General features: G+C 37.2%; 2 protein-coding genes across 3 annotated transcripts in view; one reads left to right on the plus strand and one right to left on the minus strand.

Moving 5' to 3' along the window:
* LOC113085601 (ephrin type-B receptor 4-like) overlaps positions 1-3,526 on the plus strand; it is a 38,333-nt gene extending 34,807 nt beyond the window's left edge. For both annotated transcript variants that reach the window (XM_026255209.1, XM_026255213.1), the window contains exons 15-17: positions 561-754; positions 1,341-1,499; positions 2,389-3,526. In XM_026255209.1, the coding sequence (XP_026110994.1) occupies positions 561-754; positions 1,341-1,499; positions 2,389-2,497 (462 nt within the window). In that variant the 3' untranslated portion in view covers positions 2,498-3,526. The remainder of the gene's footprint in view (positions 1-560; positions 755-1,340; positions 1,500-2,388) is intronic.
* An 11,552-nt stretch (positions 3,527-15,078) lies between these two features.
* On the minus strand, positions 15,079-16,826 carry LOC113085618 (protein B4-like). Its single transcript, XM_026255220.1, has 5 exons — positions 16,622-16,826; positions 16,231-16,511; positions 16,031-16,148; positions 15,503-15,546; positions 15,079-15,411 (listed from the first exon to the last, which is right to left on the minus strand). The coding sequence occupies exons 1-5, from the start codon at positions 16,701-16,703 to the stop codon at positions 15,160-15,162; spliced, it is 777 nt and encodes a 258-aa protein (XP_026111005.1). The 5' UTR covers positions 16,704-16,826; the 3' UTR covers positions 15,079-15,159.
* Between the last annotated feature and the right edge of the window lie 3,769 nt (positions 16,827-20,595).

Here is a 20,595-nt window from a genome sequence, read left to right on the forward strand (position 1 = left end):
TCAATAAAATTGTTTTCTTGTTGTTGTTGTTGAAGAAGGTAATGCTTTTGCTCCACAAAGTTGCATTGATCAAAAGTGACAGTATAGACATTTATTATGTTACAAAAGTTTCAAATGAGTAGTATTTTTTTTCTATTCGTCAAACAGTCCTGGAAAAAAATGCATCACAGTTTTCACAAATATTGGCATCAGAATTCATCTTTTGATCAGAAATCTGAATTTTTTCTTGAGCAGCAGATCATCACATTAGACTGATTTCTGAAAATCATGTGACACTGAAGACTGGAGGAATGATGCTGAAAATACAGCGGAGCATCACAGAAATAAATTACACTTGAACAGAGATGCACACAGAAAACAGCTGTTTTTAATTATAATAATATGTCACAATATTACTATTTTTACTGAATGTTTGATCAAATAAATGCAGCTTTGGTGAGCAGAAGAGACTTCTTTTTAAAACATAAAGCCTACTCAGAACAAAGCTTAGTGCTAATATAGACATTACACATGCATTTTCAGGAAAGTCTGTAAAACATGATCTCTTTTTACCCAATCAGGTGATTAATGCGATTGAGCAGGATTACCGGCTGCCGCCGCCCCCCGACTGTCCCACGCACCTGCACCAGCTGATGTTGGACTGCTGGCAGAAGGAGCGGACGGCACGGCCACGCTTCTCCAACATCGTCTCAGCGCTCGACAAGCTCATTCGCAACCCTGCCTCGCTTAAAATCACCGCGCAGGAGGGGGCAGGGTACGTTTAATATCCATTACAGCAGTACATCACTAATTATTCCAGTTATGTCAAAGAAAAACCACGAAGACCAAGCAAATAAATCTAAATGTCCAATGCATGTAACTTGCATAAAATTGCGGTTTGAGGTCTTGATGTAGAATCGAATAAATTCTAGGACACTCCCTGATTTAGTTCTGTTGCTTTCGGTTTTATGTTACTGTGTCAACACCAAAAAAATCTATGTTAGACGGTAACAAAATTACTGTAGAATAGTCCAAACCTCGTCACATGTGATTCCAGCAATGCATTCACCCAACAATGCTCGTCAACCAAGAGCATAGCAGTTCCTGTTTAAGGTTTGGTTGCATTTCACTCGGTCCATCACTTCCTTAGCTTGGCTCTCATACACACACAGTATGGCCTCTTGTATGTTAGTCAAGCCCCGCCCCTCTCAGCATGTTGGCCTGTCAGTCTGTCAATCAAGACTCAGTGTGACTCAGTATCTCCTCGAGGGAAAGCCGTCAGAGTCTTCCTCTCTCTGGCAGTCTTTCTAAAGGCTGACAGTTACATGCCTCTTAACACTTGTCTCTCTCTTGTTCCTCAGACCCTCTCACCCTCTGTTAGACCAGCGCTCCCCTCTGACGCCCGCGTCCTGTGGGACGGTGTCTGATTGGCTCAGGGCCATTAAGATGGAGCGCTACGAGGAGAGCTTTCTGCAGGAGGGTTACACATCTATGCAGCTGCTCGCCCACATCACCACAGAGTGAGTGAAGATAACAGCACATCCATTCAGCTACATCACTCAGCTGGAAAGGTTATGGAAATAATCAGATAAAACTGACAGCAAAATAGAAGTAGGACTTAATTACAAGGAAATTGTTCTTGAAGAATAAATATGTGAATTTGCAATCAAATTCATGAAAATAAAAAGCTCAGAAATAAATTAATTATATGATATTAAAATTGTATATATTAATAAAATATATATACATATAATATGTGACCCTGGAGCACTAAAACAGTCTTAAGTGGCAATTTCTATTTTGAATAAATGCTTTTGAATAAATACTTTATTTGTCGAAGAAAATTCACATGCAGGTTGCAAAAAAAAAATAAAAAATATTAAGCAGCACAACCGTTTCCAAGATTATATTATATTATATTTATTATTACCTTTTTTAAAGTGTTTGAAAGTAGTGTCTTCAAGGCTGCATTTGACTAAATATCTATAAATTGAATTATCTTTTTTTTAAAGAAGCATTTTCTGTCTGATTATATTTGAACATTGATCTATTTAAGTGATGCTCCGCTGTATTTTCAGCATCATTACTGCAGTCTTCAGTGTCACACGATCTTCAGAAATCACTCTTAAATGATGATTTGGTGCTTTGAATTTCATTGATTTGGAAATCATTTGTAAAAAAAAATAAATAAATAAAATAAAACTGTCAGTTTTGATCAGTGCAATGCATCTATGCTGAATTAAATTAATGACAAAAATTATCCCCAAACTTTTGAACCATGAGGGTTATTTATTATATATCCTTATTGTTTTTAATGATGTAAACCCCATAATATAATATTTTCTATGCTCATGTCATTATTTTAAAAGCTCTTTATCCTCTCTCTCTCTCTCTCGATCCGTCTGTCAGGGATCTGCTGCGTTTGGGAATAACTCTGGCTGGTCATCAGAAGAAGATCCTGTCCAGCATCGAGGCTCTTGGGATTCAAAACCAAACTCCAGGGAGTGTGCTCTACTGAGTGAAGCGTCCACACACACACACACACACACACACACACATGCAGACGCTTGCTGAGTTTGCCTGAGAACTTCGTGTAACCTACACACTCACAATCAGGAACATTTGTACTTCATTTTTTACTGGGTCACTTAAGGGTCAGGATGGCTTACTTGCTTCCAAGACTACCTAAAGGAAACCAGTCCAGGAACCTGCATCCCACTAATATTACAAAGCGTTATTTGTGATATCAAGCGGCTCTCGTAGAGATGTTATCCCCATCATTTCAAGGAAAGACGTCTCTTTCTCAATGCAAAGACACTGATGAAGTATTTCCATTTTTGTAGAGTATTTTTCTAAAGGAGACTTTCATACTGAAGAGACGGGCGGAGGATATGCAGCAAAAGATGAGAACTATATCAGGAGAATTTGGATACAAGTATCAGATCACAGACTGTGTGCGAACGCTCACATGCTCACACACACTAAGTGCCAAGTAATTGGTATCTTGTTTAAAATGATGCACTCAGTGTGTGAGTGTGTGTGTGAGCTGCAATAAGAAAAACGAGCACAAAAGTCGTAGCACTTTTTTTTTTCTTCAAAGAGAATGAGGCCGATGTTTCTTTGATGGTTAAAATATGCGAAATGTATGTGCTTACACACACACACACACATGTTTAGACTGCAACACTTGACTGGCACTAAAAAGAGACCAAATAAAAGAATGTCTGTTGTTTAATGAGTCGCCGAAAGACTCTGAATGTGTGCCATACTGTTTAGTTTATTACGGGAATGTTGTGCTGGTTTGAAGCTGGTGTCCATCATCACCTCACCACTCAAGATCCAGAAGCCACCCTCTCGTACCATGCAAGGGATTGTGGGTAGGAGGATTTGGTCTTCACATTGGAGACCCAAAAGAACAAACCAGGGACTTTTATTCTGTTGCCTCTTTTTTTAATTTGTATAAATTTATCTTGATTTATGTAAAAGGATTAATTTTCTTTGTCAGTGTAATCTATGTTTCTGTTACAATAAAGATATACATTCAGTCTTTCTTTGCTTCTCTGAATAACACGAGGTATTCTTGGGACCCACTGAAATGTCTTTTACTACCATTTACAGTATGTAAAAAAAAAACAAGAGGTGGGATATGGTTAAGGTTAAGGACAGCTTTGGTTTAAGTGTGGTCCTGTTTTAAGGGTAGGGATGACAGTGTAATTATAGATGTAAAGACAGAAATTAATTCCAGATGTGATTACAGGAAGGTATTTTTAAATGTAAGTATGTATGTATGTATATCAAGGCTGCATTTATTTGATCTAAAATACAGAAAAACCAACAATGTTGTGAAGTATTATTGCTATATATATATATATACAGTATTGTTCAAAATAATAGCAGTACAATGTGACTAACCAGAATAATCAAGGTTTTTCGTATATTTTTTTATTGTTACGTGGCAAACAAGTTACCAGTAGGTTCAGTAGATTCTCAGAAAACAAACAAGACCCAGCATTCATGATATGCACGCTCTTAAGGCTGTGCAATTGGGCAATTAGTTGAATTAGTTGAAAGGGGTGTGTTCAAAAAAATAGCAGTGTGGCATTCAATCACTGAGGTCATCAATTTTGTGAAGAAACAGGTGTGAATCAGGTGGCCCCTATTTAAGGATGAAGCCAACACTTGTTGAACATGCATTTGAAAGCTGAGGAAAATGGGTCGTTCAAGACATTGTTCAGAAGAACAGCGTGCTTTGATTAAAAAGTTGATTAGAGAGGGGAAAACCTATAAAGAGGTGCAAAAAATGATAGGCTGTTCAGCTAAAATGATCTCCAATGCCTTAAAATGGAGAGCAAAACCAGAGAGACGTGGAAGAAAACGGAAGACAACCATCAAAATGGATAGAAGAATAACCAGAATGGCAAAGGCTCAGCCAATGATCACCTCCAGGATGATCAAAGACAGTCTGGAGTTACCTGTAAGTACTGTGACAGTTAGAAGACGTCTGTGTGAAGCTAATCTATTTTCAAGAATCCCCCGCAAAGTCCCTCTGTTAAAAAAAAGGCATGTGCAGAAGAGGTTACAATTTGCCAAAGAACACATCAACTGGCCTAAAGAGAAATGGAGGAACATTTTGTGGACTGATGAGAGTAAAATTGTTCTTTTTGGGTCCAAGGGCCACAGGCAGTTTGTGAGACGACCCCCAAACTCTGAATTCAAGCCACAGTACACAGTGAAGACAGTGAAGCATGGAGGTGCAAGCATCATGATATGGGCATGTTTCTCCTACTATGGTGTTGGGCCTATTTATCGCATACCAGGGATCATGGATCAGTTTGCATATGTTAAAATACTTGAAGAGGTCATGTTGCCCTATGCTGAAGATGACATGCCCTTGAAATGGTTGTTTCAACAAAACAATGACCCAAAACACACTAGTAAACGGGCAAAGTCTTGGTTCCAAACCAACAAAATTAATGTTATGGAGTGGCCAGCCCAATCTCCAGACCTTAATCCAATTGAGAACTTGTGGGGTGATATCAAAAATGCTGTTTCTGAAGCAAAACCAAGAAATGTGAATGAATTGTGGAATGTTGTTAAAGAATCATGGAGTGGAATAACAGCTGAGAGGTGCCACAAGTTGGTTGACTCCATGCCACACAGATGTCAAGCAGTTTTAAAAAACTGTGGTCATACAACTAAATATTAGTTTAGTGATTCACAGGATTGCTAAATCCCAGAAAAAAAATGTTTGTACAAAATAGTTTTGAGTTTGTACAGTCAAAGGTAGACACTGCTATTTTTTTGAACACACCCCTTTCAACTAATTGCCCAATTGCACAGCCTTAAGAGCGTGCATATCATGAATGCTGGGTCTTGTTTGTTTTCTGACAATCTACTGAACCTACTGGTAACTTGTTTGCCACGTAGCAATAAAAAATATACTAAAAACCTTGATTATTCTGGTTAGTCACATTGTACTGCTATTATTTTGAACAATACTGTATATATATATGTTAATATACTTAATGTAATGTATTTCTGTGATGCTCCGCTGTATTTTCATCATCATTCCTCCAGTCTTCAGTGTCACATGATCTTCAGAAATCAGAATAATATGATGATTTACTGCTCAAGAAACATTTCTGATTGTTATTCATGTTTTTTTTTTTTTGTTGTTTTTTTGTTTTGAACGTGATACTTTTTTCAGGATTCTTTGATGAATAAAAAGTAAAAAAGAACAACATTAATTCAAAATAGAAAACTTTAGTAACAATAAACTGAACATAACCATTTAAATTGATACCTTTATTTAGCAAGGATGTGTTAAAGACTTGTAATGTTAGAAAAGGCTTCTATTTTGAATAAATGCTGTTCTTTTTTCTTCTTTTTACTTTATCAAAGAATCGTGACGAAAAAAAAAAAAAAAAAATCTCATGCAGGTTCCAAACAAATATTGAGCAGCACAACTGTTTCCAACATTAACCATAAATCATTCATGAAGGATCATGTGACACTGAAGACTGTAATGTATGCTGAAAATTCAGCTTTTCGTCACTAAATTACATTTTAAAGTATATTAAACTAGAAAATCATTATTTATGTTTAGATAAATTGCAATAATAATTCCAATGTTTCCCGTACATTGATTAATTCATGGTGGCCCACCACAAAATGCTCCTTTTGCCATTTAATTTTTATTTTACTATAAAAAAAAAAAAAAAGAAAAATCTTTTCTTCAGTTCGATGGCTCAGCACGACTCTCTCATGACAGAGAACCAATTAAAACGGGGGTGTTTCTCAATATGTGTTCCTCTGTGTATTTTTTCCCAGTAGTTCTTGCAGACGTGCTTTCTCTCTCTCTTTTCTCTCTGACAGTGAGTTACAACATTTATTACACAAACAACATATACCTCGCTGTCATGTTCTAGTCTTGTTATATTTATCTTTCAATAAAAATCTACAATTTGATGCCCTCAAAATCGTGGCAGTTTTTCCCGTAGTATCAAAAATGGTACTGAAAATTTGTATTTTTATTGTATCGAAGTTCTAAATTTCATCACAGAGTCTGTATTTTTAAATAAATGCAGCATTGATGAGACTAAAAATCTGATCCCAAAAATTTGAACGGCATTTATGTGGTTCATATCAAATGATTAATGTACATGCATGTACAAACCCGATTCCAAAAAAGCTGGGACACTGTACAAATTGTGAGTAAAAAGGGAATGGAATAATTTACAAATCTCATAAACTTTTATTATATTTTGTTCACGATAGAATATAGATAACATATCAAATGTTGAAAGTGAGACATTTTGAAATGTCATGCCAAATATTGGCTCATTTTGGATTTCATGAGAGCTACACATTCCAAAAAAGCAAAGAGAATATAAGCAATAAGAGGCTGGAAAAGTTAAATGTACATATAAGGAACAGCTGGAGGACCAATTTGCTCAGAGAAAACTTCCAAAGAGTTTGAAGTTATCATCAACTACAGTGCATAATATCATCCAAAGATTGAGAGAATCTGGAACAATCTCTGTGTTTAAGGGTCAAGGCTGGAAAACCATACTGGATGCCCGTGATCTTCTGGCCCTTAGCACTGCATCACATACAGGAATGATACTGTAATGGAAATCACAACATGGGCTCAGGAATACCTCCAGAAAACATTGTCGATGAACACAATCCACCGTGCCATTCTCCGTTGCTGGCTAAAACTCTATAGGTCAAAAAAGAAGCCATATCTAAACATGATCCAGAAGTGCAGGCGTTTTCTCTGGCCCCAGACTCATTTAAAATGGACTGTGGCAAAGTGGAAAACTGGTCTGTGGTCAGACGAATCAAAATTTGAAGTTCTTTTTGGAAAACTGGGACGCCATGTCACCCGGAATAAAGAGGACATGGACAACCCAAGTTGTTATCAGCGCTCAGTTCAGAAGTCTGCATCTCTGATGGTATGGGGTTGCATGAGTGCATGTGGCATGGGCAGCTTACACATCTGGAAAGGCACCATCGATGCTGAAAGGTATATCTAAGTTCTAGAACAGCATATGCTCCCATCTAGACATCGTCTCTTTCAGGGAAGACCTTGCATTTTCCAACATGACAATGCCAGACCACATACAGCATCAATTACAACATCATGGCTGTGTAGAAGGATCCAGGTCCTGAAATGGCCAGCCTGCAGTCCAGATCTTTCACCCATAGAGAACATTTGGTGCATCATAAAGAGGAAGATGCGACAAAGAAGACCTAAGACAGTTGAGCAACTAGAAGCCTGTATTAGACAAGAATGGGACAACATTCCTATTCCTAAACTTGAAAAACTTATCTCCTCAGTCCCCAGACGTTTGCAGACTGTTATAAAAAGAAGAGAAGATGAGAAGAAGAGAAACATGGCCTTGTCCCAACTTTTTTGAGATGTGTTCATGTCATGAAATTTAAAATCAAAATTGTTCCCTTAAAATGATACATTTCTCAGTTTAGACCATTTGGTATGTCATCTTTTGTTGTATTCTGAATAAAATATTGAAATTTGAAACTTCCACATCATTGCATTCTGTTTTTATTCACAATTTGTACAGTGTCCCAACTTTTTTGGAATTGGGTTTGTACATAGGAGTTAAAGACACTTAATATAAAGTGGGCCCTTCTCTTGATTATAAAGAGTTTAATAAGATGTCTTCCCTAGTCCAAAAAGAGCATTTATTGAAACTGAAGGTAAAATTTTAGCAAAATTTTGTATGCAAAAAAAGTCCTTTGTCCATTATCAGAATGAAGCAACACTCAAACAAAAGGCACTTTTAAACCAAGCAGCTTTCTGTCGGTGAACAGGTTAAATCAATGTGTCTAAATTGAAAATATACATTGGAAAATCCTATTGAAATGAATTAATAAGAACAATGGTAAATGTGATGCACCTGTGAGGTAAGGAGGAAGTATGATAGATGCTAATATTTCTTAATATCAGAAGAAGTATTGATAAAAATACATTGTGGTTAAATCTGTCCAAATTTTACTGTGTGTAGCACCTTCCTCTCTGTGGAACCGTTTGAAGGATCAACATTGGAGATTTGGCTTAAGTTTACTTTGAAAATTTCAGTCTGATCTTCACCATTTGAGTGGAACATTTCAGACTGCAGTTTTATTTTTTCTTTCTTTTTGGAGTGATACAGATTTACAAAGAGGATGTTACCAAAAGACAGGGCAGCAAAATTGGACTATAAAGCAAACTTACAGCAACCCGAACAGCAAATGAGAAGCTAAAGAGCACATTCACATAAACCTTCAAAGCACAGCAGAAAAGACAAACTGTTGAATAAAGATGTGTTTTTAATTATAAGGGTCAGAGAGAGGGTGAAAATGGTCATGAAAACAAAATTATGTCTGTTCTTGGCACATAAAATCCTAAATTGACCTCAGAGAAAAATAAATAAATAAAAAAGATAATTCTTTCTCTCTTCCCGTTTCCCAAACTCTCTCTCTCGAGTTCCTCCCTGATCCTTTTATCTGTGACTGAATATGCTGCTGTCTGCACACACACACACACACACACACACCTGACGGATGCATATTTCCATAATTGTTTTGGGGTGATCCGATTTCTTGGACATTCTTGATTTAAGCATTCCTCCCTGAAGACACAATGACCTTCTCTGCTCTGCAGAGGTGCGAGTGAGATTTGGGAGTGGGGCTTAGAGTTCCCCTCCCCTGTCTGTGCCTCTACACCAGTGCATCTCATCCACAATCCCTTCAGAAGAAAGAGACAGTTCTTTACCAAAACTCTTTGAAAATGTCCTTGACTTAAAACTTCCATCTTCTTATGCCTTTTTTTCCCTCCAATGTTGCAGGTTCCGTGCTTGTCTGTTTGTGAGTTTATTTATCCCGTTTTTGCAAACACATCTGGCACTCATTGGTATTTGGTGAATCTCATGATAATGTATCCAGGTAAACTTTCATCCCAAAATCAAAAAAAGAAAAATAAATTATATTTTGCATAAAGATGCAAAGTAATTTAGACCAATTAAGACTGTTTACATTCTTTTAATGACAATTACCAGCAGTTCTCCCTGAAATTCATTAATGTAATGTGCCTTGATGGTTTACTTGTAAATTTGATTCTATTTCTCATAGCTAATTATCTATAATATGTTCTCAAAGATAATTATCCTTAGACTCTCATTACCGAAATGGAGTAAATGGATCACTGTCCTGACTAGAGATGCACAAATAATTAGTTTAACCTCTTTTTTTCTCAAAAGATATTCACACTTTTCAGATTAATCCGTTGTTAGTTTTTCTAAACTGACAAACAAGTTTCAAGACATATCCTAAAACAAATCTACAATAGTGATGAACAACAACAACAAAATAATAATATAATGATATAATGCATGTGTTGTATCGATCAGATATTTCTATGGTTAAGTAATTAATATTTATCAAAATTAAATCTAAATAGCATTTAAAATAAATGTTCTGAATACCAGTTATCATTCTTGTATATAATGTACTGTATGTAAAATAATATTGGTCAATCTCTGGTCTGAACACAATAATTGAACTAAAATTGACATACATTAAAAGTAGTACAATGAATACTATTGGTATGTATATATATATATATATATATATATATATATATATATATATATATATATATGTATATTTATCTCTCTTTCACAGTAACAAGATTTCAGGGTAGGGTGTTGTCACAAAAAATAAATAAATAAATAAATAAATAATAATAATAATAATAAATAAATAAAAATGCTATTTTCTTATTCTGATTCTGAATCAAATGCAGCCAAAAAAATAATAATAATCTGTCTGTTTCTGAGTATAACTACATTGATAAATATTGACAGCCTTTTTGACATTAAAAAAGAAAAACAAAACATTTTTGAGGCTGCATATGAAACCTTAAGGATCCAAGTTGTTCATCTGTAAGAAACTGAAACAGGAAGGATATTTTAAAAACTAGTGTCAAATAGATTGTTTGGTGGGTTCATATTATTAGGGCGGGAGAGTGGATAAGAGATTATGTTTGTCCTTATTATGTGAAGCTCTTCTGAATGCTTCAGTAAATGATATGTTGCTGCATGATTTTTTTGGGGTCGGTGATTGTCTGTCTTAGTTGCGTGTCTGTGTGCTCCAGCTTCAGGAGCCTTTATCTTTTGAGGAAGAACACAAAGCACATTCCTCAAGTGTCCCACCCCACCCCCTACACCAAACAATGCCTGCCAACCTCTCCTCTTACATCCTCTTGCATCCCTTTACAGGAAAAAAGACACAGGCAGTCAACACACTCCTCCCTTCCTTTACATATGGATTTATCAATTTCCTCAGTCATCACTCAAGCTAAAAATCTGAACAACGAATCTTTAACAGATGAAGTGTGTGCTCAAGGTTGTGTTCTCAACTATACTAAAGTAGTAAGTCACGCGCTTCAGTGATTTTAACACAGTTAAGGTCTGTTGTTGTTAGGCTTGTCATAAAGCAAAATCAAGAATACGGATATGAAAAGGAGTAATAAGTATGGTTTAATAGTATGTACATATAACAGTTCAGATATTGTCTCATAAAATTGTCACATTCCTAAAAGCCAGCATGGACTTCAGTATTAAAATGTGAATTTTGTGGCTTTTAGTCCATATCTGTTAGCTGGCTAGTATTCTGTGAGAACATTTTCTACTCAGTTAAGTTTAGTACAATTAATTGATTAGTTAGTTAGTAGGTGAATTAGTAAATGTATTTGATAGTCAGAGTAATGAAACTAAAGAAAACAACTGAAGTATAAAACAAATGATTAAAGGTTCGTATGGTCTATTTACACAGTTTACTGTGATGATCCAAGCAGTGCCTAAAAGGTATGCTTTGCGCTCTCACTGGTGATTGGCAGTGTTTTGTTATGACTTGGGAATAGTAAATTACAGCCATAATTCTCTGAAATAATCCATACAGGAGCCAAGGAATGTAACAACACCAAGAAAACAATTTATAGACAATATTTTCAAAAACGTTATAAGCATTGTGGTGTAAAACTGTATATCTTTGGAACGCTAAATGATGCTGCCTTCTGACTTCGCAAAAACCTTCAGCTTATGTGGTCAACGATCCATACCAAATTTTGTGCCAATGTGTAAAAGCGTTTAAAAGATATTAATATTTACAACAAAGTCTCAAAATGGTGCATGGGTGGTTTGTACACATCTGGCAATATTGTTATAAATGCATTCAGCAGGACTCAAGACTAACATTTCACAAATTATAAGCACAAATTTAAGGATTTCATGATGTGTATGTGGCGCTGTCAGTAAATTTAGCAGATATCCTCCATCATAGTGCTAATGAAGCATACCTGAAATCATTTCCAGGACAAAGAGATCAAAATATTTTACCAAAAGAAAAGTGAATATTTGATCTGATGGTGGCACTGTACAGTTGGTTCTAGAGACTTCAAAATTGGCCAGTGGTCTATTCACGTCCACCCTAATAAGTGTGCCAAAATTCATAGATCGACTCTTATGGCAAGGGAAGACGAATGAGAAAACTAGTGCTTGGCCCCCACACACACCAACACAGGAATTAAAATTATATTCCACAAACCATTTCAGGTTCAGGTCTTTCATATGAATATTCTGGCTCAGGCTAAAAAGCTAAAAGATTAGAAATAGATCCTTAAAATGTCTTTCTCAAACAACATACAGTCTTTGTCAAGCAGTAGAGCAGGTTAGTTTTCGTATAAAGACCCTAAATTATGGGTTTTCTAAAACTATAAACTAGTTTCACACAATTTAGCAAACACCATGTTCTTTGCGTAATGACAGATATCTGTGTCTTCCAGTTTTAAGCCTTTTATATCGTTACTTTAAACTTAGCCAGTCCATTTTATTTTCCAATCAAAATGTGGGTAATGACATGTAATTGCACGACTGAAAAAGTGCTCTCGCTGACAAACAATCTGAAGCACTGTAATTTTGCTTTTGAAGTCTCTTTGTTTTATTGGTGTGTTTCATAGGAGGTCACCCTCGTGTGTTTTAGTGTGTATTTAGTGTATACTTCTGTGCATGACACACTTGTCAGAGGGACGTCTCTGGTGCCTGAGTGTTGACAGAGTGTGTATGTGACCTTTGTGTGAATGGCCATCCATTATAGAACGACGGGGAAGATAAGGACAGAGGTCTGTCCTATTAGAGAGCAGTGTGTGTGTGTGTGTGTGTCTGCTCTTTATGTCTAGTCTTCATTCCTGTGTGCACTGAAGCATATGGGTAGACCTGACTGGAGAAGGGACATAGATAAGAGCGATATAAAGCCAGACTCTCCATAAGGTGTGTGTGTGAGTGTGTGTTTGAATGTTCTATGCATTATTAACATTCCATGTTTCAGGGCATTCATTGGTCATTATAAATGTTAAAAGAATGTTCTGGGTTAAATGCAAGTTTTGTGGACAGCATCTGTAACACTGCTGACTGACACAGAAAACTATTGTGACATGATTTGTGTAAAACCAGGAGGAAAATCCACCATGTTGTTAATGCATTAATCCACCTAGAAGAGTAAAACCTTTGATATGATTGGCTATCTCAGTCAGGTTGGGACTGAAAAGCACTTTTATGTCATTAGACCTGCCTAATTGATTTGATTTATTTAGTTTCTTTTCGTCATCCTAACAGCAGATGTTTGCTTACTGGTCTGTGGTGGTTAGGGTCCTGTCACAGCTCACAGTAGCCCCTTCACAACCAGGCCACGCTCAGCTGTTTCACTTCACTCTCAGCTTCAGGTTATCTTTCCTTCTCTCCATTCATCTGTCCATGCCTCCCTCAGTCTGTGTATGGTTTTGTGTTTGCCGACCTTTATCATTCTTTCAATCAGTCTGTCTTTGCTTTAAAGCCTAGTCTATTAATCCTCTTTCATATCACTCCATTTGTTTTCACTTCCTCCATCCGTCTTCCTTGTCCACACATCCACCTCGTCAATCTGTCTTCCTGTCCTCCCTCTGTCCACCTGTGGAAACTCAGTCTGTTTTTCTTCTACTTCTCCACAAGTCCCACTCTTCAGTAATTTCACCTTTCTGGGAGCCGTACACTAATGAGAGTGTAATCAGAGGGATTTCGGGCCCCAGGCTTCTGCAGGCCCTCGGGGACCCGAGCTCTGTGGAAACTGCACAGTTAAGACTGTCTTATTAAACTTCCCTGAAGGGGCCAAAGCTTCACACACGGTCTCAGTCTCAGAGTGAAGAATGTCATTGTCAGCTGACCTCTGATCCGACCGTCTTTCCTGCAGATCAGCAAGTCTTAATGGGATTGTGTTGACTGCTCAGGCCCCGCTCTGTTTAACCTGGGTGGGGTGGGGGGATTGGTTTTAAACTCTGATACAGGATCAGCTGTAGCCAGTATATATACTTTTTATCCTATAGAAGAACTTGACAAAACCAGATGAATCAAACCAGGTTTCAGTGGCCTCAGAATGTTTGCTATAAACTACCTGAAGAGCTAATGATTAATGTGCAACTGAAGTGGTGACGTTTATAGTGAAGAGCCCATTTGTGCTAGACGAGACTGGTTCTATAGGGATGTTAAGCACCCTCAAGAACATCTTCAGATAAAACTGCAGAGCGATGATGTGTTTTTGTACGCCAGCCTAGAAGTTCACATTAGCCTGGTTCCCTCCACAGAATACCAATAGGATTTTCCCACTGGCTTTTGGATTATTGCAGAAAATAAGATCTGGGACCAGAAGAGCTTTATGACTCTCACACATTCTGCTCGTATTTTTCATCTTCATAAATGAACAACTTTTGGGAACTTTGAAGCATAAGCAGCAGAAGTAAAAAGCTTAAAACTGTAAAACTACACCAGTCACATAACTTCAAGCTTCCACAACCCTTTCATTCATTAGCGATTATTTCCCTGAAAAATTGAGTTACAATGGTTTGCATTTGCAACAAGGGCGATAATGTAGGGAGTAGATGGGTTTACTTGTTAATATCCCCGACAAAGTCTTAAGTCATACTTGTTAGCAGTCATTTTTCAGAAGTGAAAAACAAAAACAAACCCAAGTTGGGGTTGATGCATTTCACGTCAGAGATTTAAAACGATGCAATATCTTGAGCTCATTCACACCACACATTTCATGATTTTAACTAATAGCCTATAAATGGCAAGAAGTGCCAAAATGCCAATCAGTTTGCAGGTTCCAATCTACAAATGTAGCTCCTGCAGCACTTTATAAGCATTAGATTCTTTACCCATTTATAGACAGTAGTGTGCATTCTGAGCAGTCAAAGATTACATGGTGTTATTTTAGCTTTGCAGAACACCACACGGATGCAGCTTGGTATTAAATATCACAAAATGGTTGAGTTCTTGGTATATCAACATTTGTTTTCACGGTCTCCAAGTTAACCATACTGTAGAAAGCAACAGCATTAAAGTTAAAGGCAAACACCTCGTTTGTGTCACGGCAAGTTTAACAGATGTCTAACACTGACGACATGGCTTCAACAACCAGTGAGCTAACATTTAATCATTAACCTGATCCCAACGACTTTGAGGTAGTTAAGCTCCCACCAAACTGAGAAAAATTGCACCATTGAAAAATGTAAAAATCCTTTATTTTGTATACAAGTGCACAAATAAAACACTGCGGTGAATAAAAACACTGCCAGTGTCTGAATCACTTCTTCCCTCGTTTCCCCGGGCCTTTGGTAGCGGCTGCAGTACCTTCGTCAGCCTTTGTTGTGGTTTTCTTTCCAGCTTTCTTAGGCGCTGGTTCCTCACCTCCTTTCGATGCTTTAGAGGCTTTTTTAGCTTTGCTCTGTTTGGGCTCAGTTCCACCCTCCACTGCAGCACTCTTCGCCTTTGGCTTCTTAGCAGGGGCCACTTTCGAGGCAGTGCCATCTTTCTCAGGCGTCTTGGGCTTAGCATCCTAAGAGAACAGAAGGAGAGACTTAAGGGATGGGTGTGTGTCCTTCACAATGGAGTGCCTGCTCATGTAGAAAACAATAATAAGAACTCACATCTGCGGCCTCCTTTTTCTTCACTGCCTTTTCTTTGCTTGCTCCTTGGGAGGAGAAATGGGAGAGAAAAACCCAATTCATGGTTACACATTTAAAAACTCCTCTCCCATTAAAAAGATTTAGTAGAATTCACAAATAATGGCCACAACTTCTATAACTTTAGCACAGGCTGCACTTACAATTGTGAACACCAAGGGCTTAGAGTTCAAAGACCCATTTACACCAATAACTAGTTTTTCCTCAGTGCGGACCTTTGATCAACTTAACTGCAGTGCTTTTCAAAATTCAGTAAAACCTCATTAACTAGAAAGCTCAACCGAAATGTAGTCGCAAGAAATAGTTTTCCTATGGTGCTACAATTTTTTTTGTGTGTGAAATGTGCCTCGAAAGAGACATTAAGTTACAAAAGGTAACGGGACTTGCCAATCCCTTCATAGCTGGTTAAGTGTACTAGCAATTTTCAAATTATTTGTTTTTAAAAGTAAATCCTACAGCAAACTTTCTTCAGTGCATGGTGATAAACTGTACCTTGACCCTTTGCTTTAGTTGCCTTTGGTTTCTTAGCTTTGGGTGCCTCCTGTACATTGGGATCAGCATTTTCCTTTGACTGCATCTTGGCCTCCTTTGGTTTGGTCTTGGCAGCAATCTGAGGTAGGACACAGGAACCATTACGTTGTACTGAATCCCTAACAAGGATTCATAAAATGGCGTAAGAAACTGTAATTTACCCGAAATCGCCCTTGGGCACCGGTTGTTGTCGACCCAGAATTTGCAGGTCTCACAAACACTCCAGTCTCCATGCCTTTGTTCAAGGTTCGGCGCACTAGAAACTTCAGCCGTGTCTCATCCACAGTTGTGTATTTCTCTTTGATGTAGCCCCGGATGGCCTGAGCCGAAACACCCTTTCTAGAGTCCAGCTCTTTTACAGCTTCTTTAACCATCTCCATCGTGGACGGGTGTTGAGAAACTTTCCGTGCAGCGGCCTTAGAGCCTGAGCCTTCAGAAGCATCTGAGACCAGATTTAGAAAGGAGAATAGAAGTTAAATGAAAACAGATCCTAATAGGAACATACAAGTATTCATTTAAAACATGGCAAACTCCACAAAAGTGCTTACAAACCTGGTTTTGTCTCAGCGATTTCATTCTCAGAATCACTTGGGATTACAGCTGTGGGCTCTGCAGAGGCTTTCTTAGGAGGCATTTCAAAAACAACCGTGAGGACGATAAACCTAAAGCACACTTAAGACACTGCAGCAGTAGCTCAACCGGCTTGCGTGACTGTTTTAATAATGGAAAGCACACTTTGTTGTTGTCCATCACCTGTTCATCTTTAAGTCGTTTGTCCCCAGGTAATTAGACACATTAATTAAGTGATTGGTCAAGTTGTCAGAGAAATAATCAGCTCAAAGCTTAAGTGAATGTGTCTGTGGTATCGTGTTCTGTTTGTGTACCTTGTCGAACAAGATTATAAAAGAGCTTTTACAGGACAGATCCTATAATTCTGGTGGATATTTCCTCTGGCGTATGAACACTTCAGGTTCTTAGAAAAGTTTTTTAGCTGACAAAGAACAATACAGCTAGAGCTTTTATTAATCATAGATAAAGGTCTTTTTTTATATTTACTCATGTTTTAATCAAACGTTTTACCTGTAAATGCTGTAAAAAAAAAAAAAAAAAATGACGTAGATCATTGTTAGTTCAAATTAAGTAATGAATTGTTAGCATATTAAATCTGTTTGTGAAGCGTTTCTTTTGGAATTCTAACATTAACACACAAACAAACTAACAAAAATGCATAATACATAGTTTAAACAGTATCTTATTGGATTATCATTTGATTATGGTTCTTTAGAGATGCTAATAATTCCTTTAGAAATGTAACCCGTTTGTAAGCGGGAATAATTGTTCTCTAAAAGCACGTGCAGCCTTTAGCCCACTAGCGGTCAAAAAATAAAGAGCATCGTCTTAGTTGTGCTTCGGTTCATCTCGTCTGAGCGGATGAATATGGTTCGAGGCAACGGTCAGAGCGAAAGAGCAATAAAGAACAGTTTCTTCTTCTTTTTCTTTTTTTTTTTTTGCAACCTGTAATTTGCCATTTTGAATGATCCATGGCTAATTTTCCTCGTTCGTTGTGACAAAAAAAACTTTCATCTTCATGCTACTCACAACCGGAGCTACTTTTCTCTGTGAACGGATATGACGTGATGCGCGGGCTAGTGATGTATGTAAGCAATTACCCGCGAAATGCGTCCTCTATAGCTCTAAAATAAAAATCATTTTGAGTTTATTAAAGTGTGTTTGGGTAAAGCATGGTTTAGAATATGGATTGTTGCACTCTCTCATTAATAACATTTTGTTTTTATTATTAATATTTTCAATCATAACAAGTTACAATTGAAAAAAATGTTTTTCCCTTTCCAGTAAAGTTTGAAATGTTATTATTAATCATGGAGCTGGCTAGTTTGGTTTAAGCCTTTTTTATTAGTGTTATTGAAAAAATGTTAGAAATCCCTATGGAGAAAATTAATTTGGAAAAGAAAAAGTCACTGTTTTTACCTTATTTTTTTCTGTGACACCTCATCCTTTCTGTTCTTCGTTTACAATTATTCTTGTCAGAAACTAGTTTACCATAAATTCTTAAACTCCTCAACACTGACCGCAAATTAACCACCACTGACCAAACGCCTAAACTCCTCTTTGAAAAGCTAACCCTAACGCAAATAACCGCCATGCAGCCAGAACGGCTTATTAAAGTTGATTTACTACCTTGTTTTGGTCCTTTTAAATCACTTCAGTAAAGACAAATTGAGTTTGCCAAGGGTCATGTGAAGAAAGAAAAGTAGAAAGAAGTTTCATTTGGAATTAAGGTGGAAAATAAACCATAACATGCAAAGCCACTCTGATGCAATTGCAAAAAGTGGATTGGATTTAGTGATAGATGAGTAATCAGGGAAACGTTGGTTAATATTAGAATATATGAGCTGAAGTGTACTGGCTATTTGATCATGATATGATCTGTCTGTTTATTATTCATTAGGCAGTAACACATGCTTACTCATAACTGATAACATGTAGATCTCGGTCTTGTACATGTGAGTTTCCATGCGTTTGCAAACACACACACACACACACACACACACACACACACACACACACACACACACACACACACACACACACACACACACACACACACACACACACAAGGACGGATCATTTGGTTTTGATTTTTCCCAACATCTGGTTGCAATGTGACTGTTTGTCTTTCAGTAAGTGCTGTCCGTGTGTGATTTGAGTTGTTTGGATCACAGGGATTGTGAGATTGCATGTGTGTGTATGTGTTGCTGTTTTTTTTTTTACTCGTTTAAACAAGAGCCATGTCACACCCCCCATGAGATGAGATTACTGTTATCCATAGCATGGCTTTAACCCCACTCCAGCTCTCTCTCTCTTTCTCTCTCAATCTCTCTCAATCCACGTTTTCCAACTGAACTGCTGAAATTCTAATATATACAAAACACATTCTAGACTGGAAAACACTGCATGACTTTTGAACAGATGTTTGCCCCAATTTACAGTCTGGACAGGTCGACATTAGCTGCTGAAAGTCGGAGCCAGTGCAGATTTGAGTTGACAGCTTTAATAGAAAATCATGTAGACACAGGTTGTTTCCATCCAGTCAGAGGAAATCAGACATGTTCGATGTTTTTAGCTGATTTTAGAAAACAATAGTTTTCAGTTGTCACGCTTCTGCTAGCAAGAAGTTGCATGTTTCTTTGTGAAAAATGTACGCCATGTGCATGTGTATTGCATGCTAGTGTTTCTTTACAAAGTAACAACGCAAACTACTGGCCTGGATATGTAAAACTGTGTTTTTAGTCATTTTTGTGGATCTGTGTGAACGAGGATTGTTTTGAAACACTGCATTGTGTTGTGTTTTACCTTTTACATTTTTTTATTTTTATATATGTATAGTGTAAATATATATATTATTACTATTATTATTTTTTTTTACATTATTTCATTTATGCATTGATTCATTTATGTTTCTCCAAGCAAGGACTTCCCAAGTTGGAGATTTTGTCATGTTTATCCATTTTAATTCTGGTGACTAATTTGTCTGTAAAGTATATCCCTACACATGTTCTGTGTTTCTTGCAGCACATTTCCAGAGGGAGTGTGTTGTTCCAGCTCAGGCGTTATCTGGACGGTGTACAGTATAAATGACCGGCGCTGATCAGAGATGCCTGGGGAAGTCACACTCTCACTCTCACATCTCACAGATGTGTTTTGTGTAAATTGAATTATGGATATTTTGACCTCTGAAGGCTTATTGGGGCCCCCAAGACACCATGTGTGTGTGTGTGTGTGTGTGTGTGGCCTCTCCTTTACCCCACTCTCTTTATCCACAGTAATAGAAACCAGGTTTATCTGAACTCACAAAAGCAGCTCACTGGCCAGAAACTCAAGTAATATTTTTTTGAAAATATGAGCTTGTATACAGCAACTATATGCTTTTTGAACATAACCAGTGTCTCATTGTAATGCTCTAGTTTGATTGGTGTAGGTTAGAGTGCTCATCTCTGTGCATAATCTGCTGTGATTTCTTGATTTGTATTTATTTATTTTTTTATAAAAAATTAAGGATCTTTATTGGCATTAATGGTTCCATGAAGAATCTTCAACATCTATTGCACAAAAGTGGTTTCAAAAATGGTTCTTCCATGGCATCAGTGTAAACACCTCCTTTTAATTTTAAGAGTGTGTACTTAGCAAATGAAATTCATTTAACGTTTTGTTGTGCCTGCTGTTGTAAAGAGCGTCTTCTCTGTGATTAACCTGCTTCTTTTGTGCCTTGTGTTTACTCAGCTGCTTGTCTTTGTATTGGCCAGTGCAGTGATTTGTGGACTTTATTATAAGTTGTTTTGGAAAAACACATCTGCTAAAGATATAAATCTGGTACTTTACAATAAGATAAAGTTTGGTTTCGCATTAGAAGTGCAACCATTCAACCATGTTATACCAATGTTAGAGAAAGAAAAATAAAAAATGATTTGTTGTTGTTGTTGTTTTCTTCAAACCATTTGTTTTCT

The sequence above is a fragment of the Carassius auratus genome, chromosome 5 (genome assembly GCF_003368295.1).
Source record: "Carassius auratus strain Wakin chromosome 5, ASM336829v1, whole genome shotgun sequence".
Taxonomy (NCBI): Eukaryota; Metazoa; Chordata; class Actinopteri; order Cypriniformes; family Cyprinidae; genus Carassius; species Carassius auratus.